This window comes from Neodiprion lecontei, chromosome 4 (genome assembly GCF_021901455.1).
Source record: "Neodiprion lecontei isolate iyNeoLeco1 chromosome 4, iyNeoLeco1.1, whole genome shotgun sequence".
Lineage (NCBI taxonomy): Eukaryota > Metazoa > Arthropoda > Insecta > Hymenoptera > Diprionidae > Neodiprion > Neodiprion lecontei.
This window is the reverse complement of record NC_060263.1, coordinates 9,978,006-10,000,656: the sequence shown is the minus strand read 5'-3', so window position 1 is coordinate 10,000,656 and position 22,651 is coordinate 9,978,006. Positions and strand designations below refer to the sequence as shown.

Below are 22,651 nucleotides of genomic sequence, written 5' to 3'. Positions count from 1 at the left end.
CTTTGCCTGCGGCTGCAACCGATATTCGTTTGAGGATGAACAAACCTCATTGTCTAGATTAAAAGTTAAAAGACTAGAAAAATCAATTTACGAAAAATTTCCAACAATGATATTTTCACTAATGCTAGTAAACGAAAATGACGCAACATCCAGGCTATGTGATAGAAATGAATTTGAGCAAATTCTATTAATGCAAGCTAAAATATCAACAATTCAAGAACAGGTATTATAATCAAAACGTCGATTACACTCTGGTGTTGTTTTATCCGATTCCAATGTTTTCAAGCTCAAAAGTTACATTCACCATATAAATTTCTGGAGGAGGCTTGGAAAGGAATGTACAAATAGTTCTCCTATGTCTCCGGTGTTCTTAAAAATAGATAATTTGCATAAGTACAATGCAAGAATATTAATCAAAAGTTACATTTATATAGTATAACTACACTATAACGTAAGTTATCTTGAATGTTTTTCACACAAGTTAAAAGCATCCGATTCTAACTAGACATTCTAATTATAAAATCTTTACTCAAATTGTGGATAGCTTGTGTTATTCGAATTCGGTCAGAATCATTCTTATTACATAGTAGGGATGTTCTTTTGTTCGTGTACACTATCATTCGTACAAATAACACTGCTGGAGAGTTTATAATCGGTTCCTTCTCTTTTTCGAACTTTCGATTCAGGCAGCAGGACCCATTATTCTTTCAGCAATCTTGCCTACGGCCTCGCTTACCTATCCGATCAAAAGGATCACGTTTTGTCACAAGTGGCATTTATATTCGTATTCGCACATAGAGAACAAAACCAATATTACTTTTAGACTATAGTTATTGAGACATTCTTTACGGAGGGATCTGCATATGAGAGTTTTCTTGATCTCTATGTAGGTTCAGCAACAACCACAGCAACAACAGGGTGGTATCGGGGGTGTTGAGGGTGGCTGTGGAGGCAGCATAGCGATGCCCACTCAGCTGATGGCTCACCTCCACCCTACTCACACCCACAATCTTCACAGCCAGGTATATTATACTCGTATTAGAGTGTAACCCTTTTCCTCACCCTTGCCCTGTTGCTTGCCTGTATGCTATATCGCGGTTGACCTATCTAACAAAGATTTTTCATTTCCTCAGATTATATTGTCGTTCTAAAAAGCAATTATGTAGCATATTGAGTCTAAGAGAGTAAGAGTTGCTTTAAAAAAATCTTGGAATACACTTAGAAGCTACGAGTTTGTCTGTATGAGCATTATTTATTTTAACGTTTTGTCGAAATCCATGCAACAGGATTCAAAAACTGAAATTGCTGCGCAAAATATGATTTTTGTATAAGTACGACGTTCACAAACTAGTCATTTTTACACATTATGCCGATACCTGTTGATAAAATAATTGAAATATCCGGAGAATGAATGATTCACATAGTTTGAATCAAAATTCTGGGAAAATTTTCAGCAGTTTTACAGATTGTGGCATAATAGTGTGAACAGCGTTACTCCTACAAAGAATATAATTTCTAAAAGTTAACTGAAATGATGTATTACTTTTTTTATAGGAGTAATACTGCCCTCACTCTTGTGACACAGACTGTATTTGTGCCAATGATGGTAAAGGCAAATGAAACACCATCCCTACCATGCAATGGAAATGCTACCGAGCAAATTTGAATAACACAAGTTGCTAAGATACCAATAATACAAGGTTTTATAAATAGAACGTTGAAAATGCTCAGACTGGTGTTTTCGATCTGGCTCTAATGTTTTGGGCTCTTTTTTTTCGTTGATTAGGTCCTTTTAAATTGTCTGAAAAACATTCAAGAAATCTCGCGTTACAGTGAGATTTAGTCAATATAATTATAAAATAAGTTTAGATAAGTATAGTTACAACGCTCAAATGTATTTTCAAATTCTATCTTTCAAATCTTTCAAATGTATGATCGTATTTCTATCCATTCTGGAATTGATAGTTTGTAAAATTATTTGTACACGATCATCGGGCATATCGATGGTCAACAAAGTAAGCCTAAGAGCATTCGATTCAGTTCAAAAAAAAAAAACCAGAGCGTGAGAGCATTATGAATGTTCTGGTTATAAAATCTTTTCTTCAATTGCAGATATCTTGGATTGTGTTGTTTAAATTTTCTCCGAATCATTTTTACTACACAGTAGAGAAGTTATTCCATTCGAGTTGTTTCATTGCCATTGTTGGTACAAATATCACTGTTGCAGATTTGTTGAATGGATATTTTCTTTTTTTTTTTCTTTTTTTTTCATAACTTTTTCTTCAGAGGGGATGCGTCCCATTCATGCTTAAGATTAATGTAGGGTAGTGAAAAGTGGAAGGTTTTAGAAAAAAGTGTCGAGTCAACTATGCGCCCAATGAAAATCAGTACCCACAATTTCATTCAAATGAATTACAATTGGAATGTTTTTTTTTCAATACAAATTGACATTACATACGTGGTAAAATTGTTTATTTATTTTAAGTTTTTTACCGATGTAAAACCTTGTAAATGCTTTGCAACATTATACAAATTACTGTTTTAAAACTGTTTAAAACAAGTATTAAAACTGATATGGTCTGGAATTTGTGGACACAACATGATCTTGGAATTTTGTAATTGCTGAGTGATCAAAAACAGAGTTAAATTTTATTGTAATATATATATATATATATTTTTTTTTTCTTTATGCATATTGAAGTGTACAAATGCGGTTGTATATTAATTTTTGCAGTATAATTTTTTACCGCCATGTCATGTTGAAAAAAGGAATCAGCATAACTGACTAGTCATTTTTTATATGGATGACAAAAATACGCAGTTTTCAAATTGAAATGCAATGTATTCCTATGCACTTAATGTTATTTATGTTTGCAGAGAAACTTCTAGAACCTTTAAAAGTATGATATTATCTAGTTACGAACAATAATTACAGTTTTCTTACCACCTCGTTACACGCAGCAATACAGATTTCGATCTGAAATTCGTCCTAATCTATGAATATTTCAGCACTTTTTATGAATGCTTAGATTCTCCATATCTATCAATTATGTACTTCTAAGTGATAAAACATAAGTATGAGGGCTTGATTTACCAGTCGAAATAATTATCAACATTTTCATTTATCGATTCTATAGTTTCAGCTAACTCAATAGTCTGTGTATGTTGTTGTGACTTGCAACTTGACTTGATTAGCAATTGGCACTTGATTTCTAACAAAACTGTGTCAATTAAAACCAAGCAATATTTGATTCCATGATGAGATTTTTAATTTCTCAAATTTCATAATTAAATTTAATTCCGGCAGCTAATGGTAATCAGAGTGTCTAAGTTAGTTTTAGAAATGAAGGGTGGCACGGCCAAACGGTGTAAGCGCCATCATTATGATTTTCCAAGAGAACCAAAAAACTATCCGAAGAATTGATAAATTAATTTTTCTGAACAATCAAAAAATACTTTTTAGTATTTTTGAAGCGCTTTTAAATGGCCTAAACCCTGGTTTAACCCTTTCAGTTATGCATTTTTCATCTGCACCGATTTCGATGAAAATTGGTACTCGGGGGTTTTCGGGGTCGCTGATTACGAATCCGGCATTAGATTTTCAAAATTCAAAATGGCGGATCCAATATGGCGGACGTGAAATTCCAAATACTTATTAATTCTTCTAAAACTTTGTAGTCAGGAGTTTTCGGGGTCGCTGATTACGAACCCGGCATTAGATTTTCAAAATTCAAAATGGCGGATCCAATATGGCGGACGTGAAATTCCAAATACTTATTAATTCTTCTAAAACTTTGTACTCAGGGGTTTTCGGGGTCGCTGATTACGAATCTGGCATTCGATTTTCAAAATTCAAAATGGCGGATCCGATATGCTGGACGTCAAGTTTTATATCTTATATCTTTCTGCTCAATATTTTGGCCTGAATTTAGTCATATGGGGGATTTTGGAATGGCTGATCACGAATCTGAAGTCATAACTTGATAATTTCTAAATCCAAGATGGCAAATGCCATCTTATCTTTCTTTGTCTATATTCGTGTCTCTCTCTTAGCCCTACCCGGAACTAACGACGAGGACGTGGAGAGCATCTAGTTCCACTTTTTTGTTTGTTTTTTTTTTTTTGTGTTTTTTTCTGTTTTTTGTATTTTTTCTTTTATTTTCCGTGTTTTTTTTTTTTTTATTTTTTTGTGTTTTTTATTTTGTTTTTTTTTCTTCTACTTGTTTTTTTTTTTTAATATCCCTATTATGACGCACGCACGCACATATATATATATATATATATATATATATACATATATATATATCAATGATAATGATGAGGAACCACGGATTTTAATTATCTCAAATTTCATCTCAAATTAACTGAAATATTTATTTCTAATGTATATTTGAAGGAATATTCTTGATAAAATAAGATTTTACGTGATTGAAATTTTTATTGTCACATTGCCCAATTGGATCGACTATAGCGGATCCACCATTTTGAATTTTCAAAATCTGACCTCATATTCGTGATCAGCGACTCAAAAAACCCCTAGATACGTATTTTCAGAGGCCTTGGTTCAATACTAGAGCTCTGAGGTGATTTTTTACAGGGTGGGACCGTAGCGGTCCCACTATGACTGAAAGGGTTAATACAGCAATTCATGTTCGAGAAAATGACTGACAAAAAAACGATTTTTTCAGTGCTATTGTACACTCACGGTTTGTACGAACGTTGTTTTTTTTTTTTTTACTTTGGATGCTGATTAAGCACAATGCTTTATACAGTATTAATACAGTATTAAGATTACGAAACAGATCACATAAACGGCAACTAAAATTTGTCATAGTAGCTTATGTGGCCTTTTATTCTAGTTTCGTTTTTTCTTTTTTCTATTTCTTTCTATTTAGTAAATTGAAGTATAATTTGGTCACGTTAAAATTAAACTAACAAGCTGTGGCGATTGCACTGATACAATTTTAAATATCATTGTTGAGCAGGCACCACAACAAAACCTTCCTGAACAGATGGATCCTGAACTGGCCAGGTTGCATAGAGAAGGGGCTTGCCCATTTTTCGCTGCTGCACAAAAGGCCAAAGCGTTAGCTACAGATGAAAAAATTTTGAAACTGGAAGATGGAACGCAGATACCTATTGACGATGTTGCTGAAATATTCGAATCCTTTAGCCTGGATGATGTTGCGAATGGTGAGTGAAAATCTCATTTCTTATCTTCAATTATTACGTTACAAATGATTGCCATTTTTGCGATGAAATGTTAATTTTTGTAACCAATAGCAGCGGAGGATCAAGAAAAGATGAAGCTTGAAGCGACTAGCAAAGAGATTCATCAACAGTTGCAACAACAGCAGCAACACCAACCTGGTCAAATGATGCAACAAGCTATTAGCCCACCCCATACTACCAGAGAATATTTTGCCGTCCCCGTACCATCGGGACCGTCGGTTTCTTTGCCAACGCTGCCGTCGCTTCAAGTAACAAGCACAGGTGTACAAATCCAAGCAGATATATCAGCAGGATTACAATTAACTGGTACGCAGCCCCTACAAAATCAAATGCTAAACGATCGACTGAGCGGTTTTCAAGCAGGCCTTCAAGCCGGTATGCAAATGATCGCTGGTGATGCTTTTCAGTCTCAACTACTTCTACAGTCGTCTCAATTGTGTAAGCATTAATTGTGCATAACAGTTGTATATTTTATGGATTCCATGCTATTTCTTTATTTCTGGGTTTTACTTTTATTCTCTAACGCAAACTCAGGGTGGTGATTGTTTTGGAAAATTTGGATCTCTAAGTAAATCGAGAGAATTTAATGGGGTTCGAGTAATAAGTAGGAAAATTGGGTAAAAGTAAGCAATTTCGGAAATCTGTTAGAAGTTCTCTCAGAATTTTATACTGTGAATATCTTTTTACCTCCTATCTCCACAAGATGATAAATTTGTAGGTATTCCATAGTATTTTTACTTCATTGTTCTGTACTATTGGGCAATTCGAGACTTTTTTCCATGGAAATTAAATTGGATGGTTCTTAAATATAAGGGGCCTTCCATAAATTACGTTACGCAAATTTCACGGTTTCTTACTTATTTAGCAATTTTGAATTTGGAACTTGATTAAACAACACGTTCATGGTAATTAATTTTTTAAATATTTGCAAAGTAACAATTTGCACGTTCTCGGACAATAGATAGGCACTTGAAATCAATAGAATAAAAATGTATATTCTTACGTTGTTTTTGGTTGAAAAAAATTAATCATCTTCTGTCCATGGTCGTTCAAACCATTCCTTTGTATTATTCATTACTGACATAGCAATAGGCAAAATTGGAAGTGTCAGCATCTTATTCCTCCAACCAAAGAGCATGGTCGTTATTGTTTATCTAACAGAGCTTTGTATTATTTATTTACTTTTTATGCCAAATAATTGCAAGTAAAAAGAATCATTCAAGTTTCAAATAAATAAACATTTTTTGAAATTTTCAATCTAGTAGAATGCAAATTATTAACATTTTGCAAAGTTACGGCATGTTTCTTCTCAATGAACAGTCACCCCATCAATATTGATTCTGCGTGGAAATATTCTTTTTTATTAGTTTGCAGGAAAAATAACTAGCAAGAAAAGTCCAAGTCTAGTAGTTTCAAATTTATAAGTAAAATATTGTTTCATTTTCAAACCTTAATGTCGGATATGCAGAATTTGAAATGTATTTAAGACTTGAGAATTTCGTTTCACGACTAAAAAAAATCATAGAGAGTATCGCACGTTGCTAAGTGTTTCACGACACTTAGTAAGGCGAGAGAATAATGTTTTATCACAAGCAACTAAAAAAAAAATGAAAGCTGTTATTTAATTCTGAGAGAATTGCAGCGATACCGAATGTATTTACGGTATCTTATCAAGTTAAAATCGCTGATTCTTTTTTTTTTGATTGTTCTAAAAAATAGAAAACCATGTAAATATTGTAAAATTTTGATTTTTTTTCAAACATTAGAAATAAAGTATGAATTTCCTTCAGCGAAAATGGGAGAAAGTTGGCGAATTGGAAAGCAAACTACCACCTGATTCGATGTATACTAAACTTTGTTATCCCTATGTCTCTTTGAAATGGCATTCACGAGTTTCTCCCATCAAAAATGTTGTTCAACAATTATTTCTTTTTCGATTTCTTTTTTTTCTGTATATTATTAATACGTGGATTCGTTTTAGTAAACACGCAATGTTTTTGATTATAGCATTTCCTACGCAAACATTGCCACCCGCCACTGTCGCTAGCGCCGTAGTAGATAGCCTACCTCAATCTCCGAACAGCTATACACAGTCCACAGCTTGTAGCACTCATCACGTACAAGTAGCAACACAAACTCAGGCACCAGCTGCTTCTGCAACATTGGCCACCACCGCTAATGACAAGAAGCAGGCATGCACTGTTACTGGAAACACTGCTATTACTGGAAAAGGCAAGAAGGGTCGATTCCCGCTTCTAAATCAACAACAATCTTGTCAACAACAAACCGCTACTCCTCCAGTACAACAACAAGGAGCTAATTTCCCTGCACAAAGCTATCAGCTTGATCCTGCTGCAGGTTTGTTTTGCATACAAGTATAATATCGCTTTCTGCTAGGGATTTTATTGACTTGTGGTGTATCAATACAGTCTTTCTTTTCCTTTGAAATGTCCAACTCAATTCTTCTGCATATTACCCATAATGCGTTTCTTATATTTTACTCATTCATTCCTATACTATTTTGTCCAACGTATTCTTATAAATTTCCTTCAATTTGGTACTTATAGTAGCAGGCCAATACACGACTGGTGTACCAACGGTTGGCAGTTACGCACCGAATCAAGTACCTCCTGCTCCATTCTCTTGTATGGATGTAGATTCTGAAACAGACAGCAATCATGACACTGCCCTGACATTAGCTTGTGCTGGTGGACATGAAGAACTTGTTGAATTACTTTTGAGCCGTGGCGCTGATATCGGTAAGTACAATCAGCTTCAACTCGGTTTGTTAACGTGACTTATAAATAGACCCAGGAAAATAAAGTTTTTTTGTTGTTTTCAAAGTATATCAAATTTAAAAATTATGCCTTATTTGAGTCTTGTGCGTAAATAAAAAGTTTGAATTGTACGCATATAATGTTACAAAGGCCCTTGGTATTTCTACAAGATGTAGACTTCAAGAATTCAGTTGCTCCTTAACAATACTCGAAAGGACTCATAGTAGCCACAACGTATTCTGTGACGATCAAGTTCAAACTCATCGATTATCAATCTTTTTGTGCAATCGGACAGTCTGTCTCTAAACATTATTCCATATGAATGATTGTATTCAATCAGAAGTATTGGTTATTTTTGGAAAATTCTGGAATTAATTGTTGCTGAACCAGCGTCTCAATTTTTGCAGAACATAGAGACAAAAAAGGTTTCACACCACTGATATTGGCTGCGACTGCCGGGCATGAGAAGGTAGTGGAGATCCTATTGAACCATGGCGCAGATATAGAGGCTCAATCGGAACGTACCAAGGATACTCCCCTTTCTCTGGCGTGTAGCGGAGGAAGGTACGAGGTGGTCGAGCTACTGCTGAACCGATCTGCCAACAAAGAGCATCGCAATGTCTCGGACTACACGCCGCTTAGTCTGGCAGCTTCAGGAGGCTACGTCAATATTATCAAACTTTTGCTTAGCCATGGAGCCGAAATTAATTCCCGAACCGGGTCCAAGCTGGGCATTTCCCCCCTAATGCTTGCTGCCATGAATGGACATACGGGTAATTCACTTTTTTTTGACACGATGCTATTTCTGGTACTGCCGTTGTGTAGAAGAGCGTAAAAAATGTTGATTGACTTCCCAATTTTTAGCTGCGGTAAAGCTACTACTGGATATGGGTAGTGATATCAACGCTCAGATTGAGACGAATCGTAACACTGCATTGACCCTTGCTTGCTTCCAAGGAAGACACGAGGTTGTCAGTCTTCTGCTTGATCGTAAAGCCAATGTAGAGCATCGAGCAAAGGTAATCTTTAATACGCACAAGCATAATTACTAATAATGCTATCACTTTTACCCTATGCTCCAACGTATTCAGTTGATGATTCATGATGAACGATCCAATAGAATATTTCGACGATTGGCCAAGACGCGAATAAAAGATTTTACCAACAATTCGGTTTGGTTAACGAATCGAGATATCAATTTGATCGTGGATGGAACTATTCAAGGAGTCTTTGTAGAGCTTTTTCTGCCTATTGAGATGATTTCGTTTTTCTTAACGAAACTGTTGTTGAAACAAATTACCTATTTGAGTGTTCCAAATTTTCATCACAGGCGATGGTAGTATCACGTTGAGAGATTTTAGTAGATGTTACGTATTCACATGATCATCGGACTTTTCTAGTGGAAGGTTCACTCCGTATTGGAGTCTGTTGGCAATTTAAGGAAGAAAAGAACATACCTAATAAAAGAATACTTATTATCGTTCCTGAATGTTTTATTCTTTCTTATAATTGACTCACCAATCATTATATGCAAGTAACATTCAAGCTTGAATAAACATGTGCCATACAACAAGTCCATTACCGATAACTCAGCGTTTTCTGTTTAATGCTCACTGCAAACCAATTTCAGTCTCCTACATCTATACCAATATTGCACAGTGCATACCGAGTGCAGGAAACAGGCAATGCCGTTCACAATCAAGCAACATTGAACTTCGCCCTGCAGTTACATATTTATAAAAGTCTATTCCCATGACATAAAGAAAAATAGAATTTAAAAAAGTTCTGCAAAGTGAAAATTTTTAGAAAGTTGTGGCACCTGCAACTGAACTGATTACTCATATCACGTGTCGCAGCTAGTTGACAATTGTCTTCCTATAATAATCAATGAAACAGACATTCCGAAACTTATCTTTATCAGCTGTTGACAAATGCAATACATGCACTTTTCAGATATACTAGAGCATCAGATAAATCACAAAGTATTTACTATGACACCAGGTTCATTCTAATCGGTTTCTAGTCACTTCTTCCAAATACCCGCAAATACTACACTATTGCTATTGCCTGTAATCTGCCCTAGTCGAGCTCTTCATGTTTACATAAACTTTATCTGCAAATAAATACATGCACTTTTAAGTAAATAGATAAATAATAACAAGAACAATAACATAGTGGTAATAGTAACAATAACAATATTTGTATTCAACATAATACAAAGCGCACTTGACAAAGATCTAAGGATTATGTAATATGAAGGGCACTAATGATTTTCGGGTGACATGATCTGGCTTTTCCAGAAAATAGGTACATGGTTAGCTAAAGAACCTAACTCTATCACTAAAACCAGTGACATTTTTAAAATTAATATTTTATGACGTTTTCGTGGTTAAACTGTTTTTGACCTGACGGTACATCTGATGTTTCCTTAAAATAAACTATGCGATCTGATCTGGATGAAAAATAATTTTGACAACAATATCTGTATGGTTTACGAGTCATTGCATAATTATTTTTAGACGGGATTGACACCGTTGATGGAGGCTGCCAGTGGCGGATATGTAGAAGTAGGGCGAGTCCTACTCACTAAAGGTGCGGACGTAAATGCTACTCCAGTACCCTCTTCTCGAGATACTGCACTCACCATCGCAGCTGACAAGGGTCACTGCCGATTTGTAGAATTACTACTCTCTCGGTAAGTGAAAATATCAGACTTTACAGATTACAATTGTTTGTCATCAAACAACTCTAAATTTTAATACCTCCACAAATATATATATATATATATATATATATATATACATGTTGTGAAGGAAAGTTTGACGAAACATTTTAAAAGTGTTGCTTAGTTTTAAATATTTATCCTAACCGCACGATTGAGAGGGAGAGGATGCGATTTCAATTAATCAAATACAAATTGCAAATTACAAATATAACTTGTTATTAAGTCGAAATAAATTATAAATTATATAGGTTTTCTTTTTGTTTTATTTTTTAGAAAAACATATAATTTAATTTAGATTTGATGTGCTAACTATAATTAAGTTTATATATGATAAAGTATGTCTTACATAAAGATACAAATATGATTTGTATTTTACTTTGTCCTAATTGAAGGACACGAACGTAATATAATTACAAATTTAATTAGGCAGTGCCCAATACTGCCTTTGGGAAACATGTCCAAGGGTTCCGTATTTGGCTAAGCGTAAGTCAAATATTACTTGAAGTGTCGGAATAAATCACACTTTATGAATAATTCCCAGTAGAAATTCCTATTTATTATTAGTTGAATTATTTCATGTTTTGTTACGAACTAGGCAGCTCAGCATGTGGTTAAAATAATTATTGAACAATGATCATTCTGTCCATAGAGGGACGCAAGTGGAAGTTAAAAATAAAAAAGGTAACAGTCCTTTATGGCTCGCGGCGAATGGAGGTCATCTCAATGTTGTTGATCTACTTCATCATGCGGGTGCAGACATTGATTCGCAGGATAACCGAAAGGTAAGACACCTAAAATACTACAGTGCTTCCAAGCACTCCAGTCGTGCTTTCTTGATTAAAATTGATACTTGTGAATGTGATTTCAGGTATCTTGTTTGATGGCAGCATTTCGCAAAGGCCACATAAAAGTGGTGAAATGGATGGTAAATCATGTAACCCAATTCCCAAGTGATCAGGAGATGACAAGGTATATAGCAACCGTCAGTGATAAAGAGCTGCTAGAGAAATGTCAAGAATGCGTAAAAATAATCCGAGCTGCCAAGGAGACACAGGCTGCGAAGGCGAATAAAAATGCAACTATACTTTTGGAAGAGCTCGACATGGAGAAAACGAGAGAGGAGTCGAAGAAAGCAGCTGCGGCACGTAGACGCGAACGAAAAAAGAAAAAGAAACTTGAGAAAAAAGAGGAGAAACGAAAACTTCATGAAGAGAATAAGAAAAACGAAACGATTTACGAAGACAAAGAAGATGGTAGTAAAAAATCAGGAGATGAAGAAGGAGATAGAGGTGAGGATAGCGAAAGGGAGGGTGGAGATAATTGCGAAAGGATGGAACATGTACCTTCTCCGGTAAACAGAAGTCCCGAAGATCCTGATAAAGAGGAAGGGGACAGCGGTATTGATGCCAATAGTCAAGGTAGCTGTAGCAGTAACGATGTCAAAGCTAGAGAGAAGAAGAAGGATAAGAAAAAGAAGAAAAGTAGTAGCCCAAGCAATAACGAAAAAGAATTGTCGCCTCACAGATCCCCGAAGGCACTTCTAGCGCCTAGTTCAAATATACCCCACAATTCAATCACGCCAACAAAGTCGCAGAGTAGTAACTTTGACAAGTAAGCCAAATCCGTTCTCACAGCTTAAATATACATTTTTATCGTAAATTTATTCTACGTCTATTCCCTATGTTTGCAAAGATGTGTGGTTGCGTTTGTGAATAGCTGTAACAGATAATGGAGAGACTTTAGTAGAGGCTTGTATGGGTCAATGTAACTAACACAAATATTCACGTAATAAGCAGCCACAGATATCCTATAAATTTTTCGTGGAAATCAAATTTAAGATTATTTATATTTGGAACGGTCCAGCTTGTGGAAATTAAGTAAATACGGTCCTTGTTCCTTGATGTCGTAAAAAATTATGGCCCGCAGCAAGTCAGAATTGTACTGATAGACACATGAGTCAATTTTCCAATATGCAACGGGTTACAAATAACACCCGAAGTTGCGCTTGAATCGCAAGTTATGTTGGTTTTGCGCATGCGAAAGACCAGATGTGGCGTACTAATTGGAAAGTTTCTTCAATTTTGTACATTTCATCTTTCAGTACTTGAGGGAAAAATAATTTGGCCGTATATTTTAGTTTTCCATTCAAACAAAGTCAAAGCAGATATAACAGGTTGAAAAGAGTCACTGCATGATCTCATCCATGCTACAGTATATCTATCATATATCAAAAATAGTGAAAGTGTGGATGCTTACAATTTTTACAATTATCATTTGTAACAGAATTGAAAAAATACCACCTATTCATTTCGAAATATTCTAATTTATGTACATATGAGGACCAGAAATATTTTTCCTTCAAAGTTCTGTGTTACAATGATCACAAATGCGAGAAAGTTGGGTCGGTCACAATTGAGCTACCTCCATAACGTTATTTCTTATTTTTTTACCAGCTTGAATGTGTCCTATTGTATCTAACCAAAAACTCAAGAGAAACGTGTGGAAAGTGAAAAACTAATTGTACTCTAAAACGAAAGTAATTAGGTTTAACGAAAAGTTTTTTTTTTTTGCAGAAGAGTATCATCAAATGATATTGGTGGAATGCCTAGCACTTCTCCATCTGTGTCCAATACAAGGGCAGCCACAGCAGCGGCGGTTAGTTCGAGTGAGCGAAAACTCAAAGGGCAACTTGTATTTGAGTCATCAAGGCATCCAGCCGATAGGGAAGATTTCGAAGCCACTGGTAACGAGACGTACATGCCGGGCAAGGGGAAAAAGTCTTACAGTATTCAGTATGATAACGACAGTCTTAATACCTCTACCAAGTCTAATAATTCTACCAGCCCCAAACAGGGTGGGAAACGGGATGAAGGCTGGAAAGAAGTTGTTCGAAAGTAAGCACAAGATTGTTATAAATTGACCATTTATTTTTTTTACCTCAACTTGAAGCGAAAAAAGAATTTTTTATTAGCCAAATATTTTCGATCGTTTTGTTTTTGTTTATTACTAAAATATGGTTGCTCTTATTTAACAGGGGGCAATCTGATGACTCTGGAAGATTTATGAACTCACCGTTCCGTTCGAAGAAAGTCTCTGTCCCTTTGAATGCCATTAGTAGGGTAATTGGTAGAGGGGGCAGTAACATAAACGCCATTCGCGGTGCAACTGGAGCGCACATCGAAGTCGAGAAGCAGAGTAAAGGCCAGGGTGAAAGAATTATAACGATAAAGTAAGTAAATTATCTGTGAAATTTTCGATAAATGAACTTGGATGTGAGTGACTTACTATAGTCTTGGATATTTATAAGATTGTGGAACGAGCTTTTGATGATGCAAAATAAATGAATGCGTAGACTGGCATTCTTTTTCCATGAGAACTGCAGAAAGCATTAAACATGCGTCTAAAGACGGATACTTCACGAGTCGAATTTCATTTGACATTATAAAACCCTTGAAAGACCTAGTATCATTTCAAATCTTTGTTTCAGGGGATCATCCGACGCTACGAAGCAAGCACACTCGCTGATAGCTACATTGATCAAGGACCCCGACGTTGACATACTGCAGATGCTACCAAAAACTAAGCTCGCTGTTGTCACTTCCTCGTCTTGGGATAAAACTATTCCTGCTCTCACGGTAAGTTATTTATTTTTTAACAATTTCACTTTTCTATTAATTTTGGACTTGTAAGAGTACGGCGTGGCGAGGCGTTCGAAAATTTTGCGATTGTTTTGCATAAGAATATAAATACGATGATCGTCGTCAAAATTGTCTGCACAGGCATAATTGATCACAAGTTTTATTTTTTCATAGGCTACAAAAACAAAAATAGGACCAACAAATAAACCTCCTAGTCTGGTTTGCAACGTTGGAGGATCGCAGATAAACAAAGCTGGCTACATGCCAGGAGTAGCATCTGTTGGCCAATTGTTACCGAACCTTCGAGCATCATCTACTGTGAAAATTGCTGGAGCCTTTCCTGCTTCCATACCGCGAGCAACTGCACCAAGACTAGTCGCAGCAGGTATGAAGCAATTGATATGCTTGAATTCGTATATTCGGATTGATCAACTTCTTGGAGTTTAAAATTCATAAAAAGATGATATATGTATTCTAGGAATACAACTCGACCATTGTGAAAAAGCTAGGTTTTTAAAAGAGTTATTCTTTTCGGCGTTTTTTTTTTTTTTTTTTTTCCAACTAGTTTTCTGTGACAGAAAAATGACAAAAATCATGAAATGGTGAGACTGAATTTAGCTAACAATTGAAAAAGTCGAACCGTTTTCAGAAACCGAAACAGTTTTTACCTTTCAAGTTTCACTGCATAAATTTTGACAAATTGATCACTTATTACCACGTTACTTGAGAGATACAATATACCCAAATACAGATGAACTGTATTGCATTTGTCGTAAATATTTAACCCTTACCGGTCTTTGAAATTTTTTTCAACTTTTTAGTTTGAAATCCTAGAACTTTACTATCTATGTCATTGGGTTGGTGACGAAGATGACACTACTTTCGAGCCGATGTATCGGCCTTCCCGTCCTGTAGGGGTTAATTATAAATTTGAATTGAAACTCCACGGAAAAAATTTATGTAATTTGTGGAATTGAAATGACTTATGAAAATTTTGAAAAAATTAAGCTTTTTCAAAATTCATAGCAGCATTGTACTTTCGATACTAAAAGTCCGTTTTATTTCCGGGCAATTCGTTATTATATAAATCTTCAACGTTAACGAAATCGTACGCTAAGCTTTAAGGGAATATCTTGATGTGTTGACACAGAAATGGTTTCAAATTGCAGCGAAACCTGAGTCTAGTTAACGTAGCATTCTAGTGTAAAATAGAATAATAGCTTTTCGGCTCTTCCTAAGTTCACCAGCCTACTTATGTGAATTATTAATTTCAATTTGTTGTTGATAAAATCAAAAACTTGAAAATTCTCAAATTAGAAAAGAAAAATTCCTCAAAATGGAAAGAAAAAAAAATTTGATACTAGAGAAATTATTTTTATCCATTATTTGAAAACTATTTTGTTTTGTAGCTGAAAAACGAGCACAAGCCGTTGCGGCGGCTCAATTAGCTTCGTCGACTAATACAAAGACAACAATGTCATATACAAGCGCAATTATGACTGCAGGGAGAGCAACAAAGATCGTAACAACAAGTACAACGCAAACATTCGCCGCAAAACTATCGGAAATCACTGCCTCGGCACATACATCTTCTACAATTATGCCATCGTTGCAATCCATTGCACATAAACAAAAACCATCCCAAGCAGCTACTGGAATTACGGTGATGTCGTCAACGGCGCCGACGACTCCTCAGACATCTCCGCAACAAACTTTACCGAGCACATCACCGAAACACTGCCGACCACTGCCTACGCTTTCCGCGCCGCCGACAATGCCATCTCATTATCCAGGAAAAATTCCTTTTTCACCTGGTCCCAACGGAACTCTGCCTTCCATGGGTCAAGGAACGTCGAGCGGGTCAGAGAACACTGTCGTCTCAACCTCGGCAAGCTCTGTACGAGTGACGCCTTCACCTCCATCGGTGACGCAACCTTCGACAATGCAACAGCAGCAACAACAACCCCAACAGCAACAGCAGCAGCAGCAGATACGCAGTTCCACCCCGATCGCACCTTCCATGCAAGAACAACAGCAGCAATCGTCCAACACACCTCTCGAGTACTCATTGTTCAACGACACCTTTACTAAAGTTACTCAACAATCTATGTGGGGAGGCCGGGACAACGAATCCCAGAAAGGAATGAATTTTGCAACTGTTGCTGGTGGCGGCGTAACAGTCAACACTTCCGGTTCATCCAACAATAAGTTTATCGACAGCATTCCTCCTCAGGTTAGTATTGAATATCTTACAAAATCTAAATTGACAGTGTCCATTGTTTACAATGTTTATAATGTTTATACGCAAATTAAAGACCACTGTAATATCTGAAACAGGATCCTTTTTTCTTTAATCGAGCTGACTTTATTACTTGATAGAATAAAATACAATCTATAGCTGTAATAAAAAGGGAAATTTTTCGGCAGATATTATTAAAAAAAATGTCTAAATCTACCTCAAAATCAAAGGTAAAAGAATGAAGCTGATCAAACAAAAGATTGTTACATCTTTTGTACATTGGTGGGTCGTATTGCGGGTATATTACTCATGTCATACGATTTCGGAAATATTACAATTTCTCAAACAGTGAACCTTTAATCATTATTAGAGACATTAGCTAACAATTATCCATTATTTGTAGTTTTAAAAATTCGGGGAGGTATCTGTTGTATGGCAAGGATTTTCAATACTTATGTTTCTTATTACAATGAAAATTTTAGCCTTACCTCTTTCGGTTATGCTTGCTCACCATCTTGTAGAATCGACTTTATTTTCCGCAATTCAAATTCTAGAATTTTGTCAATTTAGTTCATCAGAAAACAGAATCTCCAGGTTGACTGAGGATTTTTCATACTACATATATTATCAGCTTTCACTGTCATTTTTAATTCGGCTGTTGATCGAAAGATCCTTTTTTTCAATCCTCTGATTTCGACATCAATTAATAAATAGATGAAAATATCAAAATTCACAAACTTTCAAACCTTACAAAAAATTATTCTAGTTTGATTTCGGAAATTAGGATACGTCTTTTGGAACATGTGTTGCGTTTTCCTTCCGTACACGGGATATCACCGTGTAGGTAAGTAAGAAAGTTAATGGCAATTTTCATTTTTTATTCCAGGTGGATGCGTCCAAAGCTCCAGGATACAGAGGCACGACTGTCTGTTCGCCGGTGTCCAGTAAATCAAGCGGCGGGGGCAACAGCACCTCGGGGACTAGCATTGGAAGTGGAGTGTCGCCCTCGGCAGTACACAACCCTATCCAACCGCCGAGTATCGTTCAATACCAGTCATCGAATTATAACGAAGCACAGCTCCCTTCGAAAGCACCTGGAAGTCTGGCGGTAGCGCGTCCGGTCATGCCTCAGCAAAATATTGAAATGGGAGGTGGTATGACGCAATTCAACAGGCCAGTTTTTCAGGGTGATATGAACTCGAGGAACAACGCGCCTCACCAGCCACAGCACGTTATGCCATCAGCTTCGCAGCAGACTCTGGACGTTGGATTATTCAAGGGAAACAATGCCGGGTTCGAGCATCCCAACGTGAATTCGAACCTGTTGAAAATGGTGCCGAACAACGAGGCTCAACCTGGTCACCCAATGATGCCTTTTCACCCTCACATACAGAGCTTCACGCAAACGATGCCGCAGTCTGCATCGGTAAACACCACCGTCAGCATGTCGAGGCTAAACCCTAGAGCACCGGATTTTTCAAGCTCTCTCCATATCAGCAACAAACCACAAGTACCAATGTTCAATGCTGGTGCCGGAATTCATCCAAACATGTTTGCCGCAGTACCTGCACCACCTCCGTCAGCCCTGCAGTCCACAAACTTGGCGATGCTTGGCAATTATCCTTTGGGAAAATATCAGACCCAGACAAGGGGAACCCCGAATGCGAATATATCGACAAACGGTCAAACCCGGTGGCCCTTTGCACCGCCGCAGCACAACAGCTATCCTCCTCATCAGGACCCGATGATGGGTCAAATAGGATTTTCCAATCACTTGGCAAATATGGGCGGTCAGCCTGGAGGTATCGACTTGATAACGGGCCTTGAAAACGGAGGTTCACCGGCGATGTCTCCGTCCTCGCCTGCACAGGTACAGCAAGAAATGAATCAGCTGAAAATCGAAGATCGGAAGGTGCCACGGCCGATTGGTACTGAAAGAGCTTGGAAAAATTATACAACGGGGATGGGACCGGGAGGTGATGCAGATTCTATGAACTGGATGCTTAATAATGAAAAATTAGTTGGATCTTGGGCTAATCTTACTCCAGGAATGGACAGAAATCAAATGTTTCGCTCAAATACTGCATACAATCGTATGTCCAACGTTGACGTCGAACTTCATCAAATGATGGAATCCACTTTCCAAGTATGTCTTACTATTTTCTTTGTTCACTTGGTTAAAACAATATTGCAGTACCCTTGAAATAACAAATTTCCTACTCCTGATTGAACTGTTCGAAGGCAAAGAATTTGATGCGGTGCAGAAACAAAAACAAATATCGCCATAAATTTAACCAGCGACTAGGTATTTGTGAATCTGACATTACGGACGAATAGGACCACAACTTGAATCAAAAATTGGAAATATATAAAAACTGTTTTAAAGACATTCAGCAATTTTATTTGCACCAATTATACTGAACATGAATGCAATAACGTCTGTGTTATGTAACAGAAATGAATCTGAGGAAATTCGAATAATACGTGCTAAAATATCAACGATTTGCAGATATATTTTATAAATGAAAGATTTAAAATGATCAAACTTTGGCGTTGCTGATCTGATTCTCGATATTTTTGGTTTATTTAATTCACTATAAAGATCTGCAAAGATCGCCTGATAAATGTTTAACAAAAGATTATCTCCAGAGTGGGTAAAAATATATTTGTGTAAGTACGGTGGAACAAATGGCTATCACTGTAATGTAAGATTTTCTCGATTTTTTCCGGAACATTTTGTAGCGATCTGGTCAGAGAGCAAAAAGAGCCCACAAATATTTGAATTGGCTCAAAAACAGTTAAGTTAAATAATTTTTAATGTTCCAATTATCAAATCTTTGCTCAACTTGGTGATATCTCAGATTATATTTTGTTAATTTTTTCAGATTCAATATTATTACATAGTAATAAGAATATCGTTTCGTTTGTGATGCGCATCACCGGTATAAATGACTTTGCCAAAGATTTTTTCAATGGTTTTGTTTTTCCCTAACTAGAGATTTGGACTGTGCTATGTCCATGCAGTCTTATTTTCTGTATCAATTCTCTCATCCTCATACGAAAAGTGGTATTCGAATTTTGAATCCTTTTTATTTGTCAAAAATACTACAGGCATGCATTTGATCGATCACTGTTGGGTATGATATTTGATATAATGAAACGCTTTGTAGCTTTCTTGGGTTGAATTCTCGATTGTAGGGGCTATAGTAAAGGGATTGTGGAGGGGGGGGGGGGGCTGAGATGAAAGCATACGGAGTGGAGAGGGGGCGATCTTAGTCTGCAATACATGGTTTTCTAATTGATGCATTCAAATTCATTTTTCTGTGTTCAATATTAATATCATGCATGGCTAGCCTTGCCAGTTGTTCCTTTGGATGGTTTAGAATAATGAAACTTTAACAAAGACTACTTGTTTAAATAATTTTTAATTTTTTCCCCAAATATTTTGCCTTTCTGGGGGGCAGCGAGGGGGGGGAGGGGGGGCACCGTGGACTACATGAGGGAGAGGGGTCCAAAAGTCTTAAAAATATAGCTAAGCAGTTTATGGACAACCCCTTATTACCAGTTTTTCCAAATTTCTTTAGGTAGAATGCCACATGGTGTACTATTTTCATACAAAATCACATACATATATTGCTTAGATCTAGTCACAAGTAAAAAAATGACTTGGTGGGATTTAAATCTTTGTAATTTCTCGACACGTTTCAGAATTCATATTCAATTCTTGAATTGTAAAGAAGTTGAGAAAAAATGGAGTATTAATTCTGAAAAAGTTGGTGAACTTCTAAATCCACTTTTTATGGTCACAAATCCACGGTAACGTGCATAGTAAAAGATCTATCATTTGTGAAAACGTGAAAAGTAACTCATCTCAAACTCTCAATTGTCGCTGCATTTTTATCTATATGTAATATGGATCATTGATTACTTGTACCTTAGTTTCAACTTGGTTGGGGTCGAGATAGTTTTCTAACGTTTTAAATCAATTTTCATACAAAAATAAATCTGTGGCCTTGTTAAGACTTTTAGTGAACAACAAAATATCCTATCATTATTCTCCTGCTAAGTGATTGATATTCACTATCAAGAAACTTAAAAGAGCAATGAATAGGCGAAGAGTTGAAAATTTCTCCCATATACCATGTTGTGGCCAGAATAAAGATTCTTTGAAATAGTCTTTGTTCAAGAAAGATTGAAAACTTCTGTGCCTCTAACACGTGTCCAATGCGTTATAGGGTCATATGGATAATCCGCCACCATTTCCTAACGGAAGTACTACTGCACTTTCTATGATGCCAAGTCTGGCTATGTTACCCGGCCAGTTTGGTGCTGCCGGATTACCTGAAATACCTCCGAATGAATCTGCTAAGATGGAACCACCTGCTTGGGGGATGCCCGACTCTGTGCAAGATAAACAGCATACGGTGAGAATCCTGAAAGCGATAGAATGGTCCATATTGTATATTTTAACCGTGGATGGTATTGTTAATTAGAAATAATTTGCTTATTTGCTGTCCTAGGGGTGGAACAAATGGGCGCATTAAATCTTGAAAGCCTTTCGTCGATACCTCGTCTCAAAGAACATGTGGGCTGACAGTACTGGGATATGGAGTAGAAGTAGATTTGAGAAAAAAAAAGAAAATCCTGGCATGCATTGAGCGATGTTTCTAGTTAACTACATAAAATTACAATACTACCTATATTCATTGACACACAGATCCATATTACTTGTCATGCTAGGTGATAAGATGGTAAATCCTTACTTCAATTTATTGCTATTATCAACTATACTTATTCGATACCAATAATTAATAAATATGGCGTATGTGAACTAACGATGGACCGCGATCAGGATTCGTTTAAACGGCGTTCAATGCGACGGTCGTAACGTCAGTTAAATGAGAAAAATGGAAAAAATGAAGAAAGAAAAATACTAAAAATAAAATAAATGAAATAAAAATACGATTGTTGTCCCACGATAGTTGCATGCTCCGTACGTGCTAATTGATAATGATATGCTGATGATGGTGACTGTTTCATTCTGTCATTGGGACGGTTTACCTATCTGTCTAACTTTATAAACTACGATACTTGCCAGGCTCGTCACAAAAAAGTAAAAGAAAAAAAAATATATTGAAATATATATTATTATGTTGCCTTTGGCTTCTCTAGTAGCAATTGTGTGCACAACGGCTCTTTATCAGTGATTGACTGTTTCATCATGATCAGTAAATAACCTTTTTTGATTTATTTATGTTGAAAGTACCTATATGATTATCTATTACTATTCGCTATAAGAATGATATAATAACTATTTGAAATAATATGAATATACCATGATTATGTAAATAATTAATTTGTGGTGGAATTCCAATTACTTCCATACCGCGAAAAAAGTGAAAATCAAAAAAAAAAAAAAAAAACTGACGAATGAAAAAAATAACCAAATTGAAGAACAATCCCCTTTTAAAGCATAAAAATAAATGTCAAAAGAATCGACGAGTGGTTGGGAGAGGCTTGGAACAAAAGTAGACTATTTTTGCTTCCACACAATTACAGGATAAGTCGTTCAATTACGTATCATTTGAAATAATTATTTTGCTGAACAATATTGAAAGGGGCACGGGAAAGAACATGCACCAATTAACCATCAAATATATTTGGTTATCTGCTCCGGTATCACTGAAATACCATTGAATCGCCGGGATATATTATTGAAGGTCTAGATTCGTAACTAATTTTTAAGATTCTAGCAAAAGTGTGTTTCTTGCGAAAAACTGATATGAAGATGGGACAACGAACATTGAGTTTATCATTGCTACTTGACAAATGATTCTATGGGAAGTATGCTTATGAAAATATGTTCTCTGCATTAAACACAGAACTTCACGAGACTTACGATATATATACATGATATAGCATTAATAATACCAACATATAAAGTGCTTGGCGGAACACTACTTTTACATATATCTTCCATCTGGCTCCACGAATTACCAAATACGATGTTTTCATTTTACTTAGCAACGTCCTAATTTTA

At 36.2% G+C, this 22,651-nt stretch overlaps 1 protein-coding gene across 8 annotated transcripts in view; it reads left to right on the top strand.

The window, feature by feature from the left end:
* The window catches only part of LOC107224575 (ankyrin repeat domain-containing protein 17), a 46,037-nt gene extending 23,955 nt beyond the window's left edge, over nt 1–22,082 (top strand). For 3 of the 8 annotated variants that reach the window (XM_046738229.1, XM_046738225.1, XM_046738233.1), the window contains 18 exons: nt 891–1,022; nt 4,986–5,193; nt 5,284–5,670; nt 7,240–7,590; nt 7,800–7,991; nt 8,417–8,782; nt 8,874–9,028; nt 10,529–10,704; nt 11,384–11,516; nt 11,603–12,345; nt 13,308–13,628; nt 13,769–13,963; nt 14,222–14,369; nt 14,547–14,757; nt 15,782–16,605; nt 17,498–18,757; nt 20,847–21,035; nt 21,132–22,082. In XM_046738229.1, the coding sequence (XP_046594185.1) occupies nt 891–1,022; nt 4,986–5,193; nt 5,284–5,670; nt 7,240–7,590; nt 7,800–7,991; nt 8,417–8,782; nt 8,874–9,028; nt 10,529–10,704; nt 11,384–11,516; nt 11,603–12,345; nt 13,308–13,628; nt 13,769–13,963; nt 14,222–14,369; nt 14,547–14,757; nt 15,782–16,605; nt 17,498–18,757; nt 20,847–21,035; nt 21,132–21,155 (6,015 nt within the window). In that variant the 3' untranslated portion in view covers nt 21,156–22,082. The remainder of the gene's footprint in view (nt 1–890; nt 1,023–4,985; nt 5,194–5,283; nt 5,671–7,239; nt 7,591–7,799; nt 7,992–8,416; nt 8,783–8,873; nt 9,029–10,528; nt 10,705–11,383; nt 11,517–11,602; nt 12,346–13,307; nt 13,629–13,768; nt 13,964–14,221; nt 14,370–14,546; nt 14,758–15,781; nt 16,606–17,497; nt 18,758–20,846; nt 21,036–21,131) is intronic. The other 5 variants (XM_046738226.1, XM_046738232.1, XM_046738228.1 and 2 more) reach the window with 5 other exon arrangements.
* Nucleotides 22,083–22,651: the final 569 nt, after the last annotated feature.